The 25,399-nt window shown below is 36.2% G+C and overlaps 1 protein-coding gene across 3 annotated transcripts in view; it reads right to left on the bottom strand.

Moving 5' to 3' along the window:
- LOC148944914 (tubby-related protein 3-like) overlaps positions 1 to 25,399 on the bottom strand; it is a 197,710-nt gene that overhangs the window by 120,346 nt on the left and 51,965 nt on the right. For 2 of the 3 annotated variants that reach the window (XM_089098718.1, XM_089098719.1), the window contains exon 2: positions 23,549 to 23,668. In XM_089098718.1, coding sequence (XP_088954844.1) covers positions 23,549 to 23,623 — 75 coding nt within the window. In that variant the 5' untranslated portion in view covers positions 23,624 to 23,668. Of the gene's footprint in view, positions 1 to 23,548; positions 23,669 to 25,399 lie in introns of those variants that run through there. The other variant, XM_089098720.1, reaches the window with a different exon arrangement.

Genomic DNA, 25,399 nt, shown 5'->3' on the forward strand with positions numbered 1-25,399 from the left:
AAAAAACAAGTTTTTTCAACTGAAAGTAAGAAGCAACATTTGAACTTAAAATGAACAGAAATTATTACGTATATGAGGGGGTTCTCGCCCAAGTGAATACCTCGCTCTTTACGCTACATTTTTTTTTTTAGTGCTTTCAAAAGAGCTATCTATTCTAATTAAACGGCCTTTGTGATTCAGGGGTTTTTGAATTTAATTTTTTTTAACTTTTTAACGTAAAGAGCGTGGTATTGACTAAGGGGAGAACCCTATCATATACGTAATAACATATACGTAATAAAAAAAAACAAGCGATACGGCTCACTAGTAATCGAAACTTTTAAAAACGGAACTTTAATGTCAATAAATGTATCAAAAGAATGGGCTTATAATGGTGATTCTAAATATATAAATTTTATTACGTTTAGTATTACTCATCAAAGGCTACGAGCCTCAAAAAATTCACCTGATGTTTTAAAGAGGGGAGAAACATCCCCTACAAGTGAAAGAATTTTAATGAAAATCACACCGTCAGATTCAGCGTATCAGAAAACCCTGTTACATAGGTTTCAAGCTCATATCTGCAAAAATCTGCAACTTTGTATTTTTTTCCAGAAGAAAAATATACGAATATAGAAGTTCGTTACGTAAGTTAATCTGTAAATTACGTCAGAACCAAATTTAGAGACAGCCATTTAGCAAAAGAAAAGTAAAATTTTTATGCAGATTTTGTTTACTTATTCAATGACTTCGAGCCAAAATAAAAGCTGCATTAACTAAAAAACGATCAGAAATTAACTAAAAAAACAAGTTTTTTTTACTGAAAGTAAGGAGCAACATTAAAACTTGAACCGAACAGAAATTATTCCGTATATGAAAGGGGCTTTCCCCTCCTCAACGCCTCGCTCTTTACGCTTAAGTCTGACTCTATCTCACAACTTTATTTTTTAAAACAATAAAAAACTTTAGCGTAAAGAGCGAGGCATCCAGGAGGAGACAGCCCCTTTCATATACGGAATAATTTCTGTTCGTTTTAAGTTTTAATGTCGCTCCTTACTTTCAGTTTAAAAAACATTTTTTTGTTATTTAATATCAATAGAGAATGACCAATGTTTGTATTTATGTTCTGGGAATGTCCATGTGACATCAAGTTACCGAGACAAACTCCAGTTTAACTTTCTTGACTCTTAAAAAGTGAACTAGAACTTTCAATTTCCAATCAAATGAGTCCTCAATGAAGTTTATACGAGCATCCCTTTCCTGTTCCTAATTTAGGTATGATGAAATCCTTTGGCTTAGCATTAGACCTAAACTCAATGACAATCACGTTTCCCCAGTATCTTTAAATTTCCAATATTTTTAATCACCAACGCCGAAAGACTTAATTTTAACTAACTTACAGAACTCAAGGTTCTATCAGAATTAAATCAAATTGACGTTATAGCTGTTACAAAAGTTCAGTCTCATGACCAAAGGTCTCTTCGTTTGTCAAATTTTTCAGAATTTATTACGCTCCGTCCTTTGGATAACCCACTTGGAAAAAAAGGAGGTGGTGTCATTTTTTTTCTAAATGCAACCTTTTCCCTAAAATTATTCCTGTTCCTAATTTAGGTATGATGAAATCCTTTGGCTTAGTATTAGACCTAAAGTACTTCCCTGTCCCAATAATATCATTACAATAGCCGTATTTTATTACTCGCCAAATCAAAACATTGATGCAAACGCAAATTTCTCCAGCAGTTACAGACCAGCGCTGATGGTTCGTTTACACATTGCGGAAATCCATGCGGAAATCTGTCCGTTTCTATTCGAACTATTCGAATTATTGCAACAGCGTGACCTAGAGTCAAAGGGGTCAAAGGACTTATTGGTAGTCATATGGTGGATATCCCCTGTAGCTATCACCAAAACCTGAAGGGTATTATGTTCTTACCCTCTTCTGAAAGCTGTTGAGCAATAGAGAGCCAAATGACACCGTTTTTCTTAGTTTTCTTATAGCCTGGGTGTACAGGATCATAGAAGCTGGGGTAGCCTTGAATCAAAGTTATAAGATCGTTTAGTTTTTGATAATCCATATTCATGGTTTTGTTCATTTAAAAACCTAGCCAAGATTCCGTCGTGATTTGACCAAAACGTTGCGGAAAGCTAGAGATTTTTTTTTCTAGCACGAAAACGGATGGAATTTCCGCACGGATTGCTAAATCCACATGAATTTCCGCAATGTGTAAACGAACCATGACTTAGTTATCTCTAGGTACCCAAATGCCGGATTTTTTCTGGTTGGTGACGCCAATGAACTTAGATGAATTCAATTTGCTCCTCTCTAAAGGTTAAGCAAATAGTTAAAATACAACAACTAGGGGAAATACCTCTCTAGATGTCATTCTAACTAATTTGAATAATTTTTACAGTCCCCCCTCAGCTTTACCTCGATTGGGTGGAAGTTATAATTTTTCCCTCCTCCTGTCCCCCTCTTCTAATTTTAAGCATTCATTCTCAGTAACCTATGGCTCTTACCGCCCCCTTCAAAATGTTGGCCTTCTTTCTTTTGGAACGTGGCTGAGTACTGAGGATTGGTCTGATATTTCTAATTTGCATGATCTGGATGAAAAAATCACTACCTCTCAAGAAAAGCTAATCGATAAATATCTACTTTCTTTCCCGGAAAAAAAAAGATTTAAAAAGTGCTCCAGTGACAAACCATTCATCAATCAACCCATAAAAGCACTAATTAGAAAAAATTTAATCTTTTTAAGAAAAGGTAAACTGGATGAAGCAAATAAACTAAGAAAAGCAATTAAAAACGAAATACGTAAATCTGCCCGATCCTACTACAAGAATAACTTCAAAGAATTGTTTACCAATAAACCAAAAAATTGGTATTCTGAAATAAAAAAGTTGCGTGGTAGGAGTCTAGACCAGCTTGATTTCAACCTACCTGAATCCCCAGAAATTACTGCTAATAATCTTATCAAATTGCTCGATTCCATCATCCAGAGCCTTCCGGCATTGTCTTATCAATTACCTACTGACGATCTCCCATCTGCTTTCCTCTCCATATCTCCATCTGAGATCGAAAGAAGAATTGGGATACTACGAAAAATAAGTGTCTGCCCTTTAGATATTCCTTTTCATCTAATTAGTGCTTTCAGTGACTTCCTTTCAAAGCCCTTGTCTGTTTTTTTCAATGGAATTACCGAGTCTGGCATATATCCACAAATTTGGAAACAAGGTTTCATAACCCCCTTGAAAAAGAAAGACGGAAAACATGGTTTTGAAGGTGTTCGTCCTATGTCACTCACTCCTATATTTTCTAAACTTTATGAAGGATTCCTTGCAGACTGGCTAAAGGAAAAAATCCTACTTTTCACTGACCTGAGACAATTCGGGAACATCAAATCCACTTCTACTTTCCATTACATTGTTTTTCTTATTGACTCAATTGGGAAAATTCTCGAAAAACCCTAATTGCTGGCTAAATTTAATTTCCATTGACATTCAAAAAGCTTTTGAACTAGTTAACAACAATATTTTAGTTGAGAAACTTAAAAATGATTTCAATATTAATTCTTTCCTGGTTAAATTGGTTGTCTCCTTTTTTTCAAATAGATCACAAGCAGTCAAATATAGGAATCATTATTCCAGTCCCCTCCCTGTCCACAATGGAGTACCCCAAGGTACTCTTCTAGGTCCAAACCTGAGTTCTGTTATGATAAATAGCTTCTCTAAGGAATTTACCGACAGATGGAAATTTGTGGATCACCTAACGGTTGTTGAAACCATAATTTCCAAGGACATAAGACATAATTTCCTGACCTTTCAATTACGTAGAACAAAATAGTTGTCTCAAAATTTTGATTGGATATGTTTGGGTAAATGGCGGGAGTGGGAGTAGGGGTTAGTTGCCCTCCAATCAATTTCGGCTATTAAAAAGGGCACTAGCCCTTTCAATTTCCAATCAAATGAGCTCTTTTCGAAGTCTCTATGACAAAAAATGGCCATCTTAAAATTTCTATCAGATGCATTTTCGGAAAATACGAGGTGTGTGTGTGTGGGGGGGGGGGTGTCCACCCTCCAATCACTCTGAATCTTAAACAGACCACTAAAACTTCTGATTACTAATCTAATCAGCCTCCTCCGAAGTTTATACAATCACCCTTTCTATATATACCTTATTTCCCCCAATGGACAACCCTTGCCCTGAGGGCTCTAGAGGGGGGGGAGGTGTCATCCTGAAAGACATACCTTCTGGACGTTTCAAATACGTTGAACAAAATCGCTATCTCAAAATTTTGATTGGATGTATTTGGGGAAATCGTGGGCGTGGGAGGGAGGTTAGTTGCTCTTCAACCATTTTCGACTATTAAAAATGGCATTGGCCCTTTCAATTTCCAATCGAATGTACCTTTTCCGAAGTCTCTACGACAACAAATAGCCATCACAAAATTTCTATCAGATGCATTTCGAGAAAATACGAGGTGTGGGGGGGGTATCCACCCTCCCATCACTCTGAATCTCAAAAAGGGAACTAAAACTTCTGATTATAAATCCAATTAGCCCCCTCTGAAGTTCATTTGATCACCCTTTCTATATGTACTTTATATACCACCAGGGAATAACTTACAACCCTTGCCCTGAAGACTCTAGGGGGGGGGTGTCATCCTCAAATACATAATTTCCGGACCTTTTAACTACGTTGGAGGTTTGGGAGAATAGGAAGATAATTCTGCAAACCAAGATTAGAATATTATAAGTTGCAGCAATGACAGTGGTCAAATATGGCTCTGAAGCAAGAGCGCTCCGAAAAGCGGATGAAGATTTGCTAGATGTTTTCTAGAGAAATTGCCTACGGATTGTTCTGGGTACCCGGCTGACTGACCGTATTTCAAACAGTAGGATGAACGAAAAATGTGGTTCAATCCTGCTTTCTAGGGCTATAATGAAAGAAAGATTGTTATGGCTACGGGCACGTTGTGTGGATAAAGGTTGACAGATTGCCGAAGATTGTCCTTTTTGGCCAACCGTCTAGGGCGAAACTGAAAACAGGTCGTCCTCGTCTAGGAGGGATGACATCATAAAGAAAGATTTAAAAGAAATGGGAAGTTCCTGGGAGGGTGTAAAAAGGGAGGCTTTGAATAGATTGGGATGGAGGAGGAGCGTGTGTAGCTATGTTGGCCTCAGGCGTTTTTGTGCTGCGGTAAGTTGTCAGTAGCAGTAGTAGATCAAAATGGGCACAAGCCTTTCCAATTTCCAATCGAATGAGCTCTTTTCGAAGTTTCTACGACAACTCCTTCGATACGAAATGCCCTGGTCAAAAACCAAAAAAAAAAAAAAATGCACTGTACCCACATCGCTTTTTACTTAGACAACGCTATTGCGCTGCCTATAAAAATACATTTCTGCTGTAAACGTAAATTCTGCTGTAAAAGTAACGAAGTACGATGATAGTTTAGACTTTAAATGACTAGAGGAAAGCTCGTCTCTGAGGTACAAAGTTTAGATTGAAGAGACAGAGATACCACCCGATTAGTCAGGGATACTTTGTTATACCAACAACTTTGACATATAATCGTACTTCCTATATAAAAGCAATTTTCAAATTTAAGAGGTATGTAGCTGTCACTTCGCTCGAGGCTCACTTGCTGTTCATGCCGAACCCCAAGCCACCAACCCGATCAGATTTTGAAATATCCTTATATTCCAAATTTTTCAGTATCTGAAAACGTCTCGTCAGTGGCTGTTTCTTACAAAAACATCCAATACCCTTCCTCCAACGAATCGTCTCTAATTGTAGTGCCGTTTGTCAAGCAAGTGCAGCAAACACGCAGAACCACAAAAAATGCAGCAAACCCGATTTTAGGATCAAACAGTTCGTGGTAACCAACTGTGAGGATGGAACGACTTACCCATCGAAACGAAAAATTACAAGCTTGAAAAATTTTTCCTAGTTTTTAAAAAAGGGAGAGAACATCCGGGAAAATCCTGCGATATTAAAGAAAATCACATTATCTGATTCAGCATATCAGAGAACCCCAGCGTAAAGATTGTGAGCTTGGAAACATGTGGAATTTTTGCCGGAACAAAAATTACGGACACGAGTTCATTTTTTTCCCAGAGTAGAGTAGAAGTGACCCTAAAGCTCGTGACAGTACACCAAATATGGGCATAGAATACTGACAGTACACCAAATATGGGCATAGAGTCATTAGGGAGAACACGTGGTTAATGGGGTCAATGACCTCTTTTTTCCAAGTGTGTCAACAACAACAACATCGACCTTGACATTCGCTGAGAGCGTGCACTTACAACAACAACAACATCGACCTTGGAACACCTGTGCTGTCGACCTCAATTCACCTATCGTGAATCAATAATTCCCCTTAGAAACAACAAATTAATTCTCCTTTCTTGACAGATCAATCAACCAATGACATCATCTGTCAGACTTTAAAAATTTTCGCCTAGAAACGATTCTGCAGGAATAGATCCAAGTCATTAATGTCATTGCCTCGGAAACAACTCTTTTGGTCGAACTCCAAAGGATATTAATAACCAAAGGCCATGGAAACAATTCTCCCAGAAACATCTTAGCGATGAATTATTTTAGCGCGGGAATCAGGTTTATTATTAATTTGAAATGCATTAGCGCAGAGATGCCAAAAACAAAAAGAACACGCTGAAATTACGTTTAGGGATTATTTGGGCGAAACCGTTTTAGACAGGCTATGGAACTATTTCGGCGAAACAGTTAGAGACATTTTGAAAGAAGATTTTAGGAAAGGTTTTAGAAGAGAATTTGAGGGTGAAACTCTGTGGTCGTTATAATACACAAGTTCCATTTGAACAGTGTTGTGAGGTCCTCTACCCCAACCCCAAAGGGTTCCGATCCCCCACCCAACCCCGAAGGAAGCCCCCGGTACTCAAAGGTCCCCCAAGCTCCCAAAGAGCCCCAGCCCCCCAAACGCCCTCCTCAGACCCTCAAAGGCCCTCCTCTGGTCCTCAAAGGGCCCCCGGACCCCCAAAGGGCACCCCGAACCCCAGAGGCCCGCCCCCCGGTCCTCAAAGGGCCCCCGAACCCCCAAAGGGCCCCCCGGACCCCAGAGGCCCTCCCCCCGGTCCTCAAAGGGCCCCTGGACCCCCAGAGGCCCTCCCCCGGTCCTCAAAGGTCCCCCGGGCCCGAGAAGCGCCGCGGGGCAGGAATGCGCCGCATGGGGATGCGCCGCAGGTCGGGGGAAGCGCCGCAGGATGCGCCGTAGGGGATGCGCCGCGGGTCAGGAAAGCGCCGCAGGGGATGCGCCGCAGGGAGGCACCGCAGGGATGCGCCGCAGGGATGCGCCGCTGGGACCCCCAAAGAGTCCCCACTCCATTTTTTTTAAATACTTTTTTATGGCTTTATTATATCTTTTATGAACAAGTTCCATTCATAATGTCATTCATAAAACCATTTTCCAACCTCAAAAAGTACCCTCCCCAATTCGTAAATACTTTCTTGAATTTTTTAACATGGTATTTTTTTTAACTTTTTACGTATCTTGAAATGATATGAAATATGCTTACGGCTCTACCAATCGTACTCTGTGCTTGTTCATGGACACGACGCGGCTTTTTCACTGGTACTCTATGGCAGGTTATCAACACTACCGAGTTTATTGCATGCATTAAATCAGTATTTTTTACGCAGTGGAAGGATCAACACACTATTCACATCTGTAAAAAGTGAAGATGAATTATTCGATGAAAGAATGTGCACATGAAAAAATCATTGTCGTGTTGAACGCTGACAAGGAGAAATACCTGAACTATGAAACGAGTGCAAGTGGAGATCATATTGGCAATGTATGCATACGTTGTCATGACAGTGAGGAGTTAAATTCCTTTGGTGTACCCAAGAATTTCCATCATGCAAGTGGTGGATATGCGAGAGTAACATTACCAGAGAAATTAGTAGTCAAAGAGAATGCCAACTTAAAAATAATAGTTGATGAAGAGGGACAGCTTCTAGCTAATGGTTCTGGTAGTATGTTAGCCGTTGATAGAACTTATCACAATTCTTCCGGTGTTAGGATTCGAATGAAAGCAAAAGGAAAAAGAAGACATGCATACAGCTGCATCAACATCATAAATCATATCATGTCAATGTGCCAAAACTGCTATCTATGTAAAAATAATGTGACAATAGACAGTGAAATCGCAGGCAGAATAAAAAGGACATTAGCAGACAATATCATCAATGAATATAAAGATGAATTGACGGAAAGTGAAGCGCAAGTGTACTAATAATGTATAATAATGTATTTAACATATTTTTATATCAATATTCTACATGTCCTTCTTTCATTAAAACTATCTTATGCATTATTTTGTTAAGTGTTCATTATTTTTAGGATATGCTAGAATTTAAAGTTCAATTCTAAATTTTTCGGTGGAAGATAGAAAAAGTAATACCATACTTGTGAATATTTTCACAGAAGATAAAAAGTTCTAGTTCAATTTAAAATTTTCTCAACGAAGTCAAGGAAAGTTCAAGTTCTCTTCTGAATTTTCTCAATAAAAAAAAAATTAGTCATTGATCATTTCTATTTTTTCCAAATAATATAAAAATTTTCCACTTTAGTTCAGATCTTTCTCGAAGAGATGAAAAATCTAAAATACTGTTCCAAATTTTCTCAACGAAGCGAAGAAAAGTTAAAGTTCTCGTCTGAATTTTACCAAAGAACACACTTCAATTCTAAATTTCTCCAGAGAAAATAAAAATCTTCCACTTCAGTTCTTTATTTCACAAAGACAAAGAAATTTAAAGTTCAATTCTAATTTTTCGGTGGAAGATAGAAAAAGTAATACCATACTTGTGAATATTTTCACGGAAGATAAAAGTTCTAGTTCAATTTAAAATTTTCTCAACGAAGTCAAGGAAAGTTCAAGTTCGCTTCTGAATTTTCTCAATGAAAAAGAAATTAGTCATTGATCATTTCTATTTTTTCCAAATAATATAAAAATTTTCCACTTCACTTCAGATTTTTCTCAAAGAGATGAAAAATTTAAAATACTATTCCAAATTTTTCATAGAAGATAGAAAAGTTCAAGTTCTCTTCGGAATTTTAGCAACAAACACACTTCAATTCTAATTTCTCCAGAGAAAATAAAAAGCTTCCACTTCAGTTTTAAGTTAAACAAGACATAAAAAATTTAAAGTTCTGTTCTAAATTTTTCCTTAGAAGATAGGAAAAGTTATACTATGATAGTGATTATTTTCCATGAAGATAAAAAGTTTCACTTTAATTCTGAATTTTCTTAAATTCAGTTCCGACCTTTCACATAGAGATGAAAAAATTTAAAGTTCTGTTCCAAATTTTTCATAGAATATTGGAAAAGTTATACTTTGATCGTGAATATTCAAGTTCTCTTCTGAATTTTACCAAAGAACACACTTCAATTCTAATTTCTCCAGAGAAAATAAAAATCTTCCACTTCAGTTCTTTATTTCACAAAGACATAAAGAAATTTAAAGTTCAATTCTAAATTTTTCGGTGGAAGATAGAAAAAGTAATACCATGCCTGTGAATATTTTCCCGGAAGATAAAAAGTTCTATTTCAATTTAACATTTTCTCAACGAAGTCAAGGAAAGTTCAAGTTCTCTTCTGAATTTTCTCAATGAACACACTTCAATTCTAATTTTTTCAGAGAAAACAAAAATCTTCAACTTCAGTTCTTTATTTCACAAATACATAAAGAAATTTAAAGTAAAATTCTAATTTTTAGGTGGAATATAGAAAAAGTAATACCATACCTTTTTATTTTTTCACGTAAGATAAAAATATCTATTTCAATTTAAAAGTTTCTCAAAGAAGTCAAGGAAAGTTCAAGTTCTATTCTGAACTTTACCAAAGAACACACTTCAATTCTAATTTACACGGAGATAACAGAAATCTTCCACTTCACTTCTTCATTTCACAATGACATAAAGGATTTTAAAGTTAAATTCTAAATTTTTCGGTGGGAGATAGAAAAATTAATACCATACGTGTGATTATTTTCACGGAAGATAAAAAGTTCTAGTCCAATTTTAAATTTTCCCGGAAGATAAAAAGTTCTAGTTCAACTTGCTATTTTCTTTGCGAAAACACACAAACTCAGAAAAAATGTTCAATGTTCCTTTAGTACCTACGCAATTAGACTAAAAATGAAGATATTTATGCAGAGTTTCAACTAGCTTTGGCTAAGTTTGCTAAAAACAAGATATTTTCTTGCGAAAACACACAAAATCAGAAAAAATGTTCAATGTTCCTTTAGCACCTACGCAATTAGGCTTAAATGAAGATATTGATGCACAGTTTCAACTATCTATGGCTAAGTTTACTAAAGACAATCTTTTTTCATTCAAAAACACACACAAAATAATATAAATTTTTATTTGTAACATTTTTAACTACTAAATTTTGATTAAATGAAGATATTTATTCAGAGTTTCAACTATCTATGGCTAAGTTTGCTAAAGACAAGCTATTTTCTTGCGAAAACAAAAAAAAAACCATAAAAAATGTTCAATGTTCCTTTAGTACCTACGCAATTAGACTAAAAATGAAGATATTTATGCAGAGTTTCAACTAGCTATGGCTAAGTTTGCTAAAGACAAGCTATTTTCTTGCGAAAACACACAAAATCAGAAAAAATGTTCAATGTTCCTTCAGTACCCACTTAATTAGGCTAAAAATGAAGATATTTATGCAGAGTTTCAACTATTTATGGCTAAGTTTGCTAAAGACAAGCTATTTTCTTGCGAAAACACACAAAATCAGAAAAATGTTCAATGTTCCTTTAGTACCTACGCAATTAGACTAAAAATGAAGATATTTATGCAGAGTTTCAACTATCTATGGCTAAGTTAGCTAAAGACAAGCTATTTTCTTGCGAAAACACACAAAATCAGAAAAAATGTTCAATGTTCCTTTAGCACCTACGCAATTAGGCTTAAATGAAGATATTTATGCAGAGTTTCAACTAGCTATGGCTACGTTTGCTAAAGAGCTATTTTCTTGCGAAAACACAAACAAAATCAGAAAAAATGTTCAATACTCCTTTAGTACCTACGCAATTAGGCTAAAAATGAAGATATTTATGCAGAGTTTCAACTAGCTATGGCTAAGTTTGCTAAAGACAAGCTATTTTCTTGTGAAAACACACAAAATCAGAAAAATGTTCAATGTTCCTTTAGTACCTACACAATTAGGCTAAAAATGAAGATATTTATGCACTGTTTCAACTAGCTATGGCTAAGTTTGCTAAAGACAAGCTATTTTCTTGCGAAAACACACAAAATCAGAAAAAATATTGTTAGGTTAGGTTAAGTTAGATTAGGTTAGCCTACGTACGCGCGCATATAGGTTAGGTTAGGTTAGATTAAGTTAGGTTAGGTTAAGTTAGGTTAGGTTAGATTAAGTTAGGTTAGGTTAAGTTAGGTTAGGTTAGGTTAGGTTAGGTTAGGTTAGGTTAAGTTAAGTTAGGCTAAGTTAGCCTACGTACGCGCGCGTACGCGAAGTGGAAGCTTTTTATTTTCTCTGGAGAAAATAGAATTGAATTGTGTTTGTTGGTAAAATTCAGAAGAGAACTTGAACTTTTCTATCTTCTATGAAAAATTTGGAATAGTATTTAAAATTTTTCATCTCTTTGAGAAAAATCTGAAGTGAAGTGGAAAATTTTTATATTATTTTGGGAAAATAGAATTGATCAATGACTAATTTCTTTTTCATCGAGGAAATTCAGAAGAGAACTTGAACTTTCCTTGACATAGTTGAGAAAATTTTAAATTGAAATAGAACTTTTTATCTTCCATGAAAATATTCACAAGTATGGTATTGCTTTTTCTATCTGCCACCGAAAAATTTACAATTGAAATTTAAATTTCTTTATGTCTTTGTGAAATAAAGAATTGAAGTGGAAGATTTTTATTTTCTCTGGAGAAATTAGAATTGAAGTGTGTTCTTTGGTAAAATTCAGAAGAGAACTTGAACTTTTCTTCGCTTCGTTGAGAAAATTTGGAACAGTATTTTAGATTTTTCATCTCTTCGAGACAGATCTGAACTAAAGTGGAAAATTTTTATGTTATTTGGAAAAAATAGAAATGATCAATGACTAATTTCTTTTTCATTGAGAAAATTCAGAAGAGAACTTGAACTTTCCTTGACTTCGTTGAGAAAATTTTAAATTGAACTAGAACTTTTTATCTTCCATGAAAATATTCACAAGTATGGTATTACTTTTTCCATCTTCCAGCGAAAAATTAGAATTGAACTTTAAATTTCTTTATGTCTTTGTGAAATAATGAAATGAAGTGGAAGATTTTTATTTTCTCTGTAGAAATTAGAATTGAAGTGTGTTCTTTGTTAAAATTTAGAAGAGAACTTGAATATTCACGATCAAAGTATAACTTTTCCAATATTCTATGAAAAATTTGGATCAGAACTTTAAATTTTTTTCATCTCTATGTGAAAAGTCGGAACTGAATTTAAGAAAATTTAGAATTAAAGTGAAACTTTTTATCTTCATGGAAAATAATCACTATCATAGTATAACTTTTCCTATCTTCTATAGAAAAATTTAGAACAGAACTTTAAATTTTTTATGTCTTGTTGAACTTAAAACTGAAGTGGAAGCTTTTTATCTTCTCTGCAGAAATTAGAATTGAATTGTGTTTGTTGGTAAAATTCAGAAGAGAACTTGAACTTTTCTATCTTCTATGAAAAATTTGTAATATTATTTTAAATTTTTCATCTCTTTGAGAAAAATCTGAAGTGAAGTGGAAAATTTTTATATTATTTTGGGAAAATAGAATTGATCAGTAACTTATTTCATTTTCAATGAGAAAATTCAGAATCGAAGTTGAACTTTTCTTCTTCCGAGAAAATATATTGAACAGAACTTTAAATTTTTTCATCTCTTTGAGAAAGGCCGGAACTGAATTTAAGAAAATTTAGAATTAAAGTGAAACTTTTTATCTTCATAGAAAATAATCACAATCAAAGTATAAGTTTTCCTATCTTCTAAGGAAAAATTTAGAACTGAACTTTAAATTTTTTAATGTCTTGGTAAATTTAAAACTGAAGTGGAAGCTTTTTATTTCCTCTGGAGAAATTAGAATTGAATTGTGTTCTTTGGTAAAATTCAGATTAGAACTTGATCTTTTCTATCTTCTAAGAAAAATTTGGAACAATATTTTAAATTTTTTCATCTCTTTGAGAAAAATCTGAATTGAAGTGGAAAATTTTATATCAATAGTTTTTAATCAATTATAGTTTTTAATCAATTCTAATTTTCCAAATAATATAAAAATTTTCCACTTTAGTTCAGATCTGTCTCGAAGAGATGAAAAATTTAAAATACTGTTCCAAATTTTTCGCAGAAGATAAAACAAGTTCAAGTTTTCTTCTGAATTTTACCAAAGAACGTGCTCCAATTCTAATTTCTCCAGATAAAACAAAAATCTTACACTTAAGTTCTTTATTTCACAAAGACATAAAGAAATTTAAAGTTCAATTCTAAATTTTTCGGTGGAAGATAGAAAAAGTAATACCATTCTTGTGAATATTTTCACGGAAGATAAAAAGTTCTAGTTCAATTTTAAATTTTCTCAACGAAGTGATTAGAACTTGATCTTTTCTATCTTCTAAGAAAAATTTGGAACAATATTTTAAATTTTTTCATCTCTTTGAGAAAAATCTGAATTGAAGTGGAAAATTTTATATCAATAGTTTTTAATCAATTATAGAAAATTTTATATTATTTTGGGAAAATAGAATTGATCAATAACTTATTTCATTTTCATTGAGAAAATTCAGAATCGAAGTTGAACTTTTCTTCTTCCGGGGAAATATTTGGAACAGAACTTTACATTTTTTCATCTCTTTGCGAATGGTCAGAACTGAATTTAAGAAAAATTAGAATTAAAGTGAAAATTTTTATCTTCATAGAAAATAATCACTATCATAGTATAACTTTTCCTATCTTCTAAGGAAAAAATTAGAACTGAACTTTAAATTTTTTATGTCTTGGGACTTTTCTTGTTCCAGGGAAAATATTTGGAATAGAACTTTAAATTTGACTCTTTGAGAAAGGTCGGAATTGAATTTAAGAAAATTTAGAATTAAAGTGAAACTTTTTATCTTCATGGAAAGTAATCACTATCATAGTATAACTTTTCCTATCTTCTACGGAAAAATTTAGAAGTGAACTTTAAATTTTTTATGTCTTGGTGAACTTAAAAGTGAAGAGTAAGCTTGTTATTTTCTCTGGTGAAATTAGAATTGAATTGTGTTCTTTGGTAAAATTCAGAAGAGAACTTGAACTTTTCTATCTTCTATGAAAAATTGAGCCTGCTAGTAGTATCATTATCTCTAAAATTATTTATCTTACATCTCTGACCTTTTTAATAGATATTCTGAACGTTTCACGTTCTAGCATATCCTAAAAATAATGAACACTTAACAAAATAATGCATAAGATATTTTTAATGAAATAAGGACATGTAGAATAATGATATAAAAATATGTTAAATACATTATTATACATTATTAGTACATTTGCGCTTCACTTTCCGTCAATTCATCTTTATATTCAATGATGATATTGTCTGCTAATGTCCTTTTTATTCGGCCTGCGATTTCACTGTCTATTGTCACATTATTTTTACATAGATAGCAGTTTTGGCACATTGACATGATATGATTTATGATGTAGATGCAGCTGTATGCATGTCTTCTTTTTCCTTTTGCTTTCATTCGAATCCTAACACCGGAAGAATTGTGATAAGTTCTATCAATGGCTAACATGCTACCAGAACCATTAGCTAGAAGTTGTCCCTCTTCATCAACTATTATTTTTAAGTTGACATTCTCTTTGACTACTAATTTCTCTGGTAATGTTACTCTCGCATATCCACCACTTGCATGATGGAAATTCTTGGGTACACCAAAGGAATTTAACTCCTCACTGTACTAACAACGTATGCATACATTGCCAATATGATCTCCACTTGCACTCGTTTCATAGTTCAGGTATTTCTCCTTGTCAGCCTTCAACACGACAATGATTTTTTCATGTGCACATACTTTCGTCGAATAATTCATCTTCACTTTTTACAGATGTGAATTGTGTGTTGATCCTTCCACTGCGTAAAAAATACTGATTTAATGCATGCAATAAACTCGGTAGTGTCGAAAACCTGCCATAGAGTACCAGTGGAAAAGCCGCGTCGTGTCCATGAACAAGCACAGAGTACGATTGGTAGAGCCGTAAGCATATTTCTTGTCATTTCAAGATACGTAAAAAGTTAAAAAAAATACCATGTTAAAAAATTCAAGAAAGTATTTATGAATTGGGGAGGGGACTCTTTGAGGTTGGAAAATGGGTTTAGGAATGACATTATGAATGGAACTTGTTCAGAAAAAGATATAATAAAGCCATAAAAAAGTATTAAAAAAATGGAGAGGGGACTCTTTGGGGGGCCCTGTGGCGCATCCCTGCGGCGCATCCCTGCAGCGCATCCCTGCAGCGCATCCCCTGCGGCGCTTTCCTGACCCGCGGCGCATTCCCTGCGGCGCATCCTGCGGCGCTTCCCCCGACCCCGTGGCGCATCCCCCTGCGGCGCATTCCTGTCCCGCGGCACTTCTCGGGCCCGGGGGACCTTTGAGGACAGGGGGGAGGGCCTCTGGGGTCCGGGGTGCCCTTTGGTGGTCCTGGGGCCCTTTGAGGACCGGGGGGAGGGCCTCTGGGGTCTGGGGTGCCCTTTGGTGGTCGGGGGGCCCTTTGAGGACGGGGGGGAGGGCCTCTGGGGTTCGGGGTGCCCTTTGGGGGTCCGGGGGCCCTTTGAGGACCAGAGGAGGGCCTTTGAGGGTCTGAGGAGGGCGTTTGGGGGGCTGGGGCTCTTTGGGAGCTTGGGGGACCTTTGAGTACCGGGGGCTTCCTTCGGGGTTGGGTGGGGGATCGGAACCCTTTGGGGTTGGGGTAGAGGACCTCACAACACTGTTCAAATGGAACTTGTGTATTATAACGACCACAGAGTTTCACCCTCAAATTCTCTTCTAAAACCTTTCCTAAAATCTTCTTTCAAAATGTCTCTAACTGTTTCGCCGAAATAGTTCCATAGCCTGTCTAAAACGGTTTCGCCCAAATAATCCCTAAACGTAATTTCAGCGTGTTCCTTTTGTTTTTGGCATCTCTGCGCTAATGCATTTCAAATTAATAAGAAACCTGATTCCCGCGCTAAAATAATTCATCGCTAAGATGTTTCTTGGAGATTTGTTTCCATGGTCTTTGGTTATTAATATCCTTTGGAGTTCGACCAAAAGAGTTGTTTCCGAGGCAATGACATTAATGACTTGGATCTATTCCTGCAGAATCGTTTCTAGGCAAAAATTTTTAAAGTCTGACAGATGATGTCATTGGTTGATTGATCTGTCAAGAAAGGAGAATTAATTTGTTGTTTCTAAGGGGAATTATTGATTCATGATAGGTGAATTGAGGTCGACAGCACAGGTGTTCCAAGGTCGATGTTGTTGTTGTTGTAAGTGCACGCTCTCAGCGAATGTCAAGGTCGATGTTGTTGTTGTTGACACACTTGGAAAAAAGAGGTCATTGACCCCATTAACCACGTGTTCTCCCTAATGACTCTATGCCCATATTTGGTGTACTGACAGTATTCTATGCCCATATTTGGTGTACTGTCACGAGCTTTAGGGTCACTTCTACTCAGTAGTTCGTATCAAACCAATGGCCCTCATATATCGGGAGAGGGCTCATTCAAACGGAAATAAAGAGATTTAGGGCCATTTTTAAGTGACCAAAAAGATGAGAGGGCCAATACATATGCCTCTAGAGATGAATCAGTCCCCCATAACCCCTAAGAAAAGGGCTGTAATTTACGCAACTTGCCCATAGCTTATATAAAGCATTTGTCATTGGGAAATGCAGGGATTTTTGGGGGGGGGGGGGATTTCTGCAGGGGTATTTCCCTAAGAGAGCATTTTCCGTGTGGAAGATATTTTCTGGCCTCATTAGAAGAACGATCAGAAATTCAATTTAAAAACAGTTGTTCAACTGAAAGTATGGAGCAAGATTAAAACTAAAAACAACAAGAAGATTATTCCGTATGTGAGGGGGGTTCCCCCATCCTAACCCTCGTTACTCTAAAGTATTTTAGTGGCTTAAATAAGCTTCTTATTCCAATCCAACAGCCCTTGTGTTTCAGGAGTCGCTCTTAAAGGATTTAGACATTAAATAAAACTTTAGCGTAGAGAGAGAGGGGTTGAGGAGGGGGCAGCCCCCGTCTTATATGGAATAATGTATGTCTGTTTTAATTTTTAACGTTGCTCTTTATTTTCGTTGATTTTATTTGTTTGATAACCTATAAGAGGAGACACACTGTACTGAGTGCTTGAATAGCAGCTTAGTAAGTCGCTGTGCCTCCATTTCAACTGATCTCCCGATGGACGTGGTCCCTGAAAACCCATCGAGTAGAAATAAAGGGGTAGGCCTAATAATGAAATAGGGGACTTAGGCCTACCGTTTCTTGATTTTGGAATTTTATATTGGAATATTGGCCAAGTAATTAACAATGTTAGAAGCCCCTGGAACATGGCAGAAGCTGGAAGCCAGTTCTGAAAAATTTAGGCTAGGGGCGGGGTGTTCTGTTTGCAACGCTAATATTGTAGTTTTAGTCTCATAACCATAAAAACTAAGGTTTTGGACTTATGATTTCGGAAACCACACTCCTTTCCATGACGATAAATAAAAGTTCAAATAGGGATAAAATCCTTTTAATAGACAGTGTTTCAATAATTAACTGAAATAACTGAGAATGAAATACTGTTTATTAAAAGGATTTTACCCCTATTTGAACTTTTATTTATCGTTTTGGACTTTGAAAAAAAAATATTCCTAATTAACTTATGAAGAGCTGTGGCATGGTTGAGGAATTTATTTTTTTAAGGCAGGGGGTTTCTACGAGGAGCTGTATGGGTAGAGCGTCGTGGAGCGGGGAGTTACGCCGTGACTTGTGTAGACTTTGGCTTACGGTGCTATGAGTTAAAGACTAAAATTACATCATAGTTTTATCAGCATATCTTTACGCTTAACCTTAAATGGAACAAAAAATTATAGGATGCATTTTTTTTTGTACTCATTTCTCAAATTCTAATCAATTTAGTATTAAAATTTTTGCTCATTCGGTTGTTTTGAAATTTCCATGACGATAAATAAAAGTTCAAATAGGGATAAAATCCTTTTAATAGACAGTGTTTCACAAATTAAGAAATCATCAAAGTCCAAAACCTTAGTTTTTATGGTTATGAGACTAAAACTACAATATTAGCGTTGCAAACAGAACACCCCGCCCCTAGCCTAAATTTTTCAGAACTGGCTTCCAGCTTCTGCCATGTTCCAGGGGCTTCGATTGGGGGTGTCCACCCTCCAATCACTCTGAATCTTAAACAGACCACTAAAACTTCTGATTACTAATCTAATCAGCCTCCTCCGAAGTTTATACAATCACCCTTTCTATATATACCTTATTTGCCCCAAGGGACAACCCTTGCCCTGAGGGCTTTAGGGGGGGGTGTCATCCTGAAAGACATACCTTCTGGACGTTTCAAATACGTTGAACAAAATCGCTATCTCAAAATTTTGATTGGATGTATTTGGGGAAATCGTGGGCGTGGGAGGAGGTTAGTTGCTCTTCAACCATTTTCGACTATTAAAAATGGCATTAGCCCTTTCAATTTCCAATCGAATGTACCTTTTCCGAAGTCTCTACGACAACAAATAGCCATCACAAAATTTCTATCAGATGCATTTCGAGAAAATACGAGGTGTAGGAGGGGGTATCCACCCTCCCATCACTCTGAATCTCAAAAAGGGCTCTAAATCTTCTGATTATCAATCTAATAAGCCCCCTCCGAGGTTTATACGATCACCCTTACTATATAAACCTTATATACCCCCCCCCCAGGGTATAACTTACAACCCTTGCCCTGAGGACTCTAGGGGGGGGGGAAGGGTGCCATCCTCAAAGACAGAATTTCCGGACCTTTCAACTACGTTGGAGGTTTGGGAGAATAGGAAGATAATTCTGCAAACCAAGATTAGAATATTAGAAGTTGCAGCAATGACAGTGGTCAAAAATTGCTCTGAAGCAAGAGCGTTCCGAAAAGCGGATGAAGATTTGCTAGATGTTTTCTAGAGAAATTGCCTACGGATTGTTCTGGGTACCCGGCTGACTGACCGTATTTCAAACAGTAGGATGAACGAAAAATGTGGTTCAATCCTGCTTTCTAGGGCTATAATGAAAGAAAGATTGTGATGGCTAGGGCACGTTGTGTGGATAAAGGATGACAGATTACCGAAGATTGTCCTTTTCGGCCAACCGTCTAGGGCTAAGCTGAAAACAGGTCGTCCTCGTCTAGGAGGGATGACATCATAAAGAAAGATTTAAAAGAAATGGGAAGTTCCTGGGAGGGTGTAAAAAGGGAGGCTTTGAATAGATTGGGATGGAGGAGGAGGAGCGTGTGTTGGCCTCAGGCGTTTTTGTGCTGCGGTAAGTTGTCAGTAGCAGTAGTAGATCAAAATGGGCACAAGCCTTTCCAATTTCCAATCGAATGAGCTCTTTTCGAAGTTTCTACGACAACTCCTTCGATACGAAATGCTCTGGTCAAAAACCAAAAAAAAAAAAATGCACTGTACCCACATCGCTTTTTACTTAGACAACGCTATTGCGCTGCCTATAAAAATACATTTCTGCTGTAAACGTAAATTCTGCTGTAAAAGTAACGAAGTACGATGATAGTTTAGACTTTAAATGACTAGAGGAAAGCTCGTCTCTGAGGTACAAAGTTTAGATTGAAGAGACAGAGATACCACCCGATTAGTCAGGGATACTTTGTTATACCAACAACTTTGACATATAATCGTACTTCCTATATAAAAGCAATTTTCAAATTTAAGAGGTATGTAGCTGTCGCTTCGCTCGAGGCTCACTTGCTGTCCATGCCGAACCCCAAGCCACCAACCCGATCAAATTTTGAAATATCTTTATATTCCAAATTTTTCAGTATCTGAAAACGTCTCGTCAGTGGCTGTTTCTTACAAAAACATCCAATACCCTTCCTCCAACGAATCGTCTCTAATTGTAGTGCCGTTAGTCAAGCAAGTGCAGCCAACACGCAGAACCACAAAAAATGCAGCAAACCCGATTTTAGGATCAAACAGTTCGTGGTAACCAACTGTGAGGATGGAACGACTTACCCATCGAAACGAAAAATTACAAGCTTGAAAAATTTTTCCTAGTTTTTAAAAAAGGGAGAGAACATCCGGGAAAAATCGTGCGATATTAAAGAAAATCACATTATCAGATTCAGCATATCAGAGAACCCCAGCGTAAAGATTGTGAGCTTGGAAACATGTGGAATTTTTGCCGGAACAAAAATTACGGACACGAGTTCATTTTTTTCCCAGAGTAGTTCGTATCAAACCAATGGCCCTCATATATCGGGAGAGGGCTCATTCAAACGGAAATAAAGAGATTTGGGGCCATTTTTTAGTGACCAAAGAGATGAGAGGGCCAATACATATGCCTCTAGAGATGAATCAGTCCCCCATAACCCATAAGAAAAGGGCTGTAATTTACGTAATTTGCCCATTGCTTATATAAAGCATTTGTCATTGGGAAATGCAGGGATTTTGTTTTGGGGGGGGGGGGATTTCTGCAGGGGTATTTCCCTAAGAGAGCATTTTCCGTGTGGAAGATATTTTCTGGGAGGAACTTATGGTACAAAATTTTTCACAGAGAGGGGATGGGGATTTCCTGGCCTCATTAGAAGAACCATCAGAAATTAAATTTAAAAACAGTTGTTCAACTGAAAGTATGGAGCAAGACTAAAACTAAAAACAACAAGAAGATTATTCCGTATGTGAGGGGGGTTCCCCCATCCTAACCCTCGTTACTCTAAAGTATTTTAGTGGCTTAAATAAGCTTCTTATTCCAATCCAACAGCCCTTGTGTTTCAGGAGTCGCTCTTAAAGGATTTAGACATTAAATAAAACTTTAGCGTAAAGAGAGGGGTTGAGGAGGGGGCAGCCCCCGTCTTATATTGAATAATGTATGTCTGTTTTAATTTTTAACGTTGCTCTTTATTTTCGTTGATTTTTTTTTGTTTAATAACCTATAAGAGGAGACACACTGTACTGAGTGCTTGAATAGCAGCTTAGTAAGTCGCTGTGCCTCCATTTCAACTGATCTCCCGATGGACGTGGTCCCTGAAAACCCATCGAGTAGAAATAAAGGGGTAGGCCTAATAATGAAATAGGGTACTTAGGCCTACCGTGTCTTGATTTTGGAATTTTATATTGGAATATTGGCCAAGTAATTAACAATGTCAGAAGCCCCTGGAACATGGCAGAAGCTGGAAGCCAGTTCTGAAAAATTTAGGCTAGGGGCGGGGTGTTCTGTTTGCAACGCTAATATTGTAGTTTTAGTCTCATAACCATAAAAACTAAGGTTTTGGACTTTGATGATTTCGGAAACCACACTGCTTTCCATGACGATAAATAAAAGTTATTTCAGTTACTCTCAGTTATTTCAGTTAATTTGTGAAACACTGTCTATTAAAAGGATTTTATCCCTATTTGAACTTTTATTTATCATTTTGGACTTTGAGAAAAATATTCCTAATTAACTTATGAAGAGCTGTGGCATGGTTGAGGAATTTATTATTTTAAGGCAGGGGGTTTCTACGAGGAGCTGTATGGGTAGAGCGTCGTGGAGCGGGGAGTTACGCCGTGACTTGTGTAGACTTTGGCTTACGGTGCTATGACTAAAATTACATCATAGTTTTATCAGCATATCTTTACGCTTAACCTTAAATGGAACAAAAAATTATAATGGGATGCATTTTTTTTGTACTCATTTCTCAAATTCTAATCAATTTAGTATTAAAATTTTTGCTCATTCGGTTGTTTTGAAATTTCTTAATTATGCTCCAAATTTGTTTCATGGAAATAAAACTATTTCAGTTGAATTAAATGCGCGCAAATTAACAAATTCTATAATCCTTAAAGTTCCTTAAGGATAAACCTTTTAAGTTCCTTATTGACGTAAATTCAATTAAACCCATAAGCAAGTTTCCTACGGGCTAGGAGTTAACTACAGTAAAGTCAAAAATCAAAATATGGCATATATTTTATAGATGTTACTTGATCTCCATTTGGGCTGGTATTTAACAATTTCTGAACGCTGGACTAACTAAATGATAACAATAATGTTAACGTTGACGTTGGACAATGATGATAACGTTGGAAAAAATGGTCAACGGCAAAGGAATGTTGCGATTGCTCTTTTCTAGAAAAAAAATTATTTCAATTATTAAAGAAAAAGTATAGGGGTGAGGAATCTCCCCATAAAGAGAATCACCTCTCGCATAAAAGGCTCTTATCCTCAACATCCCAAACCCTAAAAGCCAACCGAAAATATAGTGAAGGGGGGTATAATATTTTAAACAAAGCAGTGGACAAAACAAAAAAGAACAACAAACTTTTAACAAATAAAGAAATCCAAAAATTTTGACTTCACGTCCAAACTAATAAGCAAACTTAAGCTGTACAAGAGTCAACCTAACTTGTAATTATGTCGTGAGTATTCGTGCTATTTGCATGGTGACATTGGAAGTTATTAAGATGTCAGTTTTTTTATATTTTCCTTTATTAAATTCCGTAAATGGAAAGACAGGGTGGGCTAAGAAGCTATTTACCTAAGAACCAAACTTGCAGGCATCTATCTTCAAGAGGCTCTAGCACAAGAACTTGGGTGTATATTTAAAAACGTATCAATTTTCGAGGGCTGGTAGTCGGTCCACCTTACCACCGGCTCCAACTCTGATTCTCACTCCTGACACTCTAACATAATTGCATTAATTTACTGCAGAAATTAATGAGAGAAATTGACACTAATGAAAGAAATGCAGGAAGTAATATTGTAGACTAGCTATAGTCTATAATTAGCCTACAATATTAATTTACAATGTTCCACAATGTCTACAATGTCTACAATGTTCATTATTGACATTTTTTAGCAGTATTTAAGAGTGTTTTCAGCCTTTGTTTTTCCGTAACTCCGACTCGAAAGGATCTTACATTATTTCTTTTACTTCGACTCCATTCAGCAAAAATTTACTACAACTCCGATTCCACAGCCCTGCATTTTACTTAGCAAATTATCTTCTTTTACAAAAAAAAGAAGAATAAAAACTATCTGAAACTGTTATAAAAGATAGAGCAGGTTTCTATTTTTTGACAAAATTGTCGATATTAACTTTCAGATCTGCAAATGCCGCTCAATATATTAAGCCAAATAGTACATTAACATCGGTTCAGGATCATTATTAACCCAAACCAGACGGATCATGAGCAAAATATTGGGAAGCTGGCTGGATAGAGAGTGCCGAAAATTATCTCCTGAAAGCTACTAATTAAAATTACATCCAAGCTACTCATAGAAGGTTAGAACTATTAAAAGCAAAAATTGACTACCTGGTGCTCCAATTTTTCAGTTCTTGATGGGTTCTCCGACTGAGTAAAATAACTAGGCGGCAAATCGTGATGCATCTTCGTAAGTTTAAGCAGTTTAGATTTGTTCAAATCAGCAGAGTCCTGAAAAAGAAATCAAAAGTTAGACCAATATGCAAAACTAAAATATGACTACAAAAAAATCCATTACAATAGTATTACGCAACAAAAACAAAAGAAAACCTGAAGCCGAACTGACCAGCCTTGAAATAAACAGAAATTTAAGTTAGTATGATTTTCAAGATGATAGACCTATTGGGTCTGTTCTTTTACTCATCTTTATTGCTAAGATCTTACATCCTTTGAAAAGAACGCTTAAAAGTGAAATCTTAGCACTAATATCTTACAACTTATAGCGTTCTTTTGCAAACGTCTTTCCTCATTCTGCTCTGATCAGCGATCTAAGAACAATGATGAGTGTATCATCAAAGTTCTCTCATCATTGTTCTATGTGGCAGAAAAATGGCGTCCTTCATACTTTATGTTTGCTAACATCAGTGAGCTGTAAGATCTTAGAAGAAAGATGAGCAAAAGAACGGAAATCTTTCCAGAAAGATGTGAGATCTTAGATGTAAGATCTTAGAGCGAAAGAACGGCCCTATTGCAAATCTTTCCCAAGCATAAACAGCAAGGCATCCTCAGCGGAAGCAAAGAGAAAAAAACAATGAAACCAGAGCCGTTCAAGGAGGGGGACAGCCGGGGAAAGTAAACCCGGGTGCCGTAGCTGGAGGCGCCGCGGTTGGGGAGTTGCCCGCTTTGATCAAAATTGTTGCTTTGGTTCGTTTTTTTTTTTTGCTCATATTCAAGTCGGGGAGGGCACTGTAATCAATTGTTCTCCGGGTACCACTAACCCTAGGAACTTCTCTGAGTGAAACCAAACGAAATACAGACTAGTTGTTCATTATTTCAACCAAACAGTTAAAGAGTAAAAACACATCGGACAACTGTTTTTCGGTTTTTTGGACCAATAAAAAGTTTGATAAACAATAATTTTATTACGGTTAATAATACTTACATGAAAATATAGTAATAATACAACATTGATTACATCTAATCAATAGAACAATAAAAATAACGAATTTAGTAGGTGTAAATATTAATCTTGATCCCAAAAAAATATCAACTCATTAGTTAGAATTAAAAAAAAAAGTTAACGCATTTTCTATACAGTAGAATTTTCAATTCACATTAGATTTTAAAAATATGTTCTAGTAAAATGTAAAAGCACATTGGAAACACTGAGGTAAAACACATTATTCTATTTAATTTGGGTTCATTCCTGTTCTAAATGGATGATTTATACATATTTATTCTTGCCATTTCAGCTTTTTAGAAGGATTATGCGTGGGTCTTACTACAGTCCCACCCATGGGTAAAAAGAGAAATAGGGACAAAATGAGCAAAAGTTCAATCCGTGCATGACTCTGGCCAGTTGAGAATTATCCAACTTTCAAATCTAATCTGTAATAACTCAGCCGAAAGAACACTAATGGCAGGATTTTAGAAATTCGGATACATGTTAGATGAACAATGGAACAGGATTCCATTTTAAATTTGGAATTAGTGATCATTCTCACTCAGTTTCTGGAAGACAGTGTTTTCACAGTGGCTAATAAGTGGATATAACCAAAGGCGTGAATTCACCGAAATTAGAACACGAAAGCGTTTTTTTCCAGCCTTTGTTCAATGAAAAAAGTATTTTTGGATGAAAATAAAACAAGAGGTATTTTAAAAAATTTACGGGAGAAATATATGTGGACAATTGCCTCTCTCCTATTGATGTGCCTGGGTCTATCCCCTATCCCCTCCTGGGCC

Source organism: Artemia sp. Qi Xiang Cuo, chromosome 13 (assembly GCF_049724085.1).
Source record: "Artemia sp. Qi Xiang Cuo chromosome 13, ASM4972408v1, whole genome shotgun sequence".
NCBI classification, from domain to species: domain Eukaryota; kingdom Metazoa; phylum Arthropoda; class Branchiopoda; order Anostraca; family Artemiidae; genus Artemia; species Artemia sp. Qi Xiang Cuo.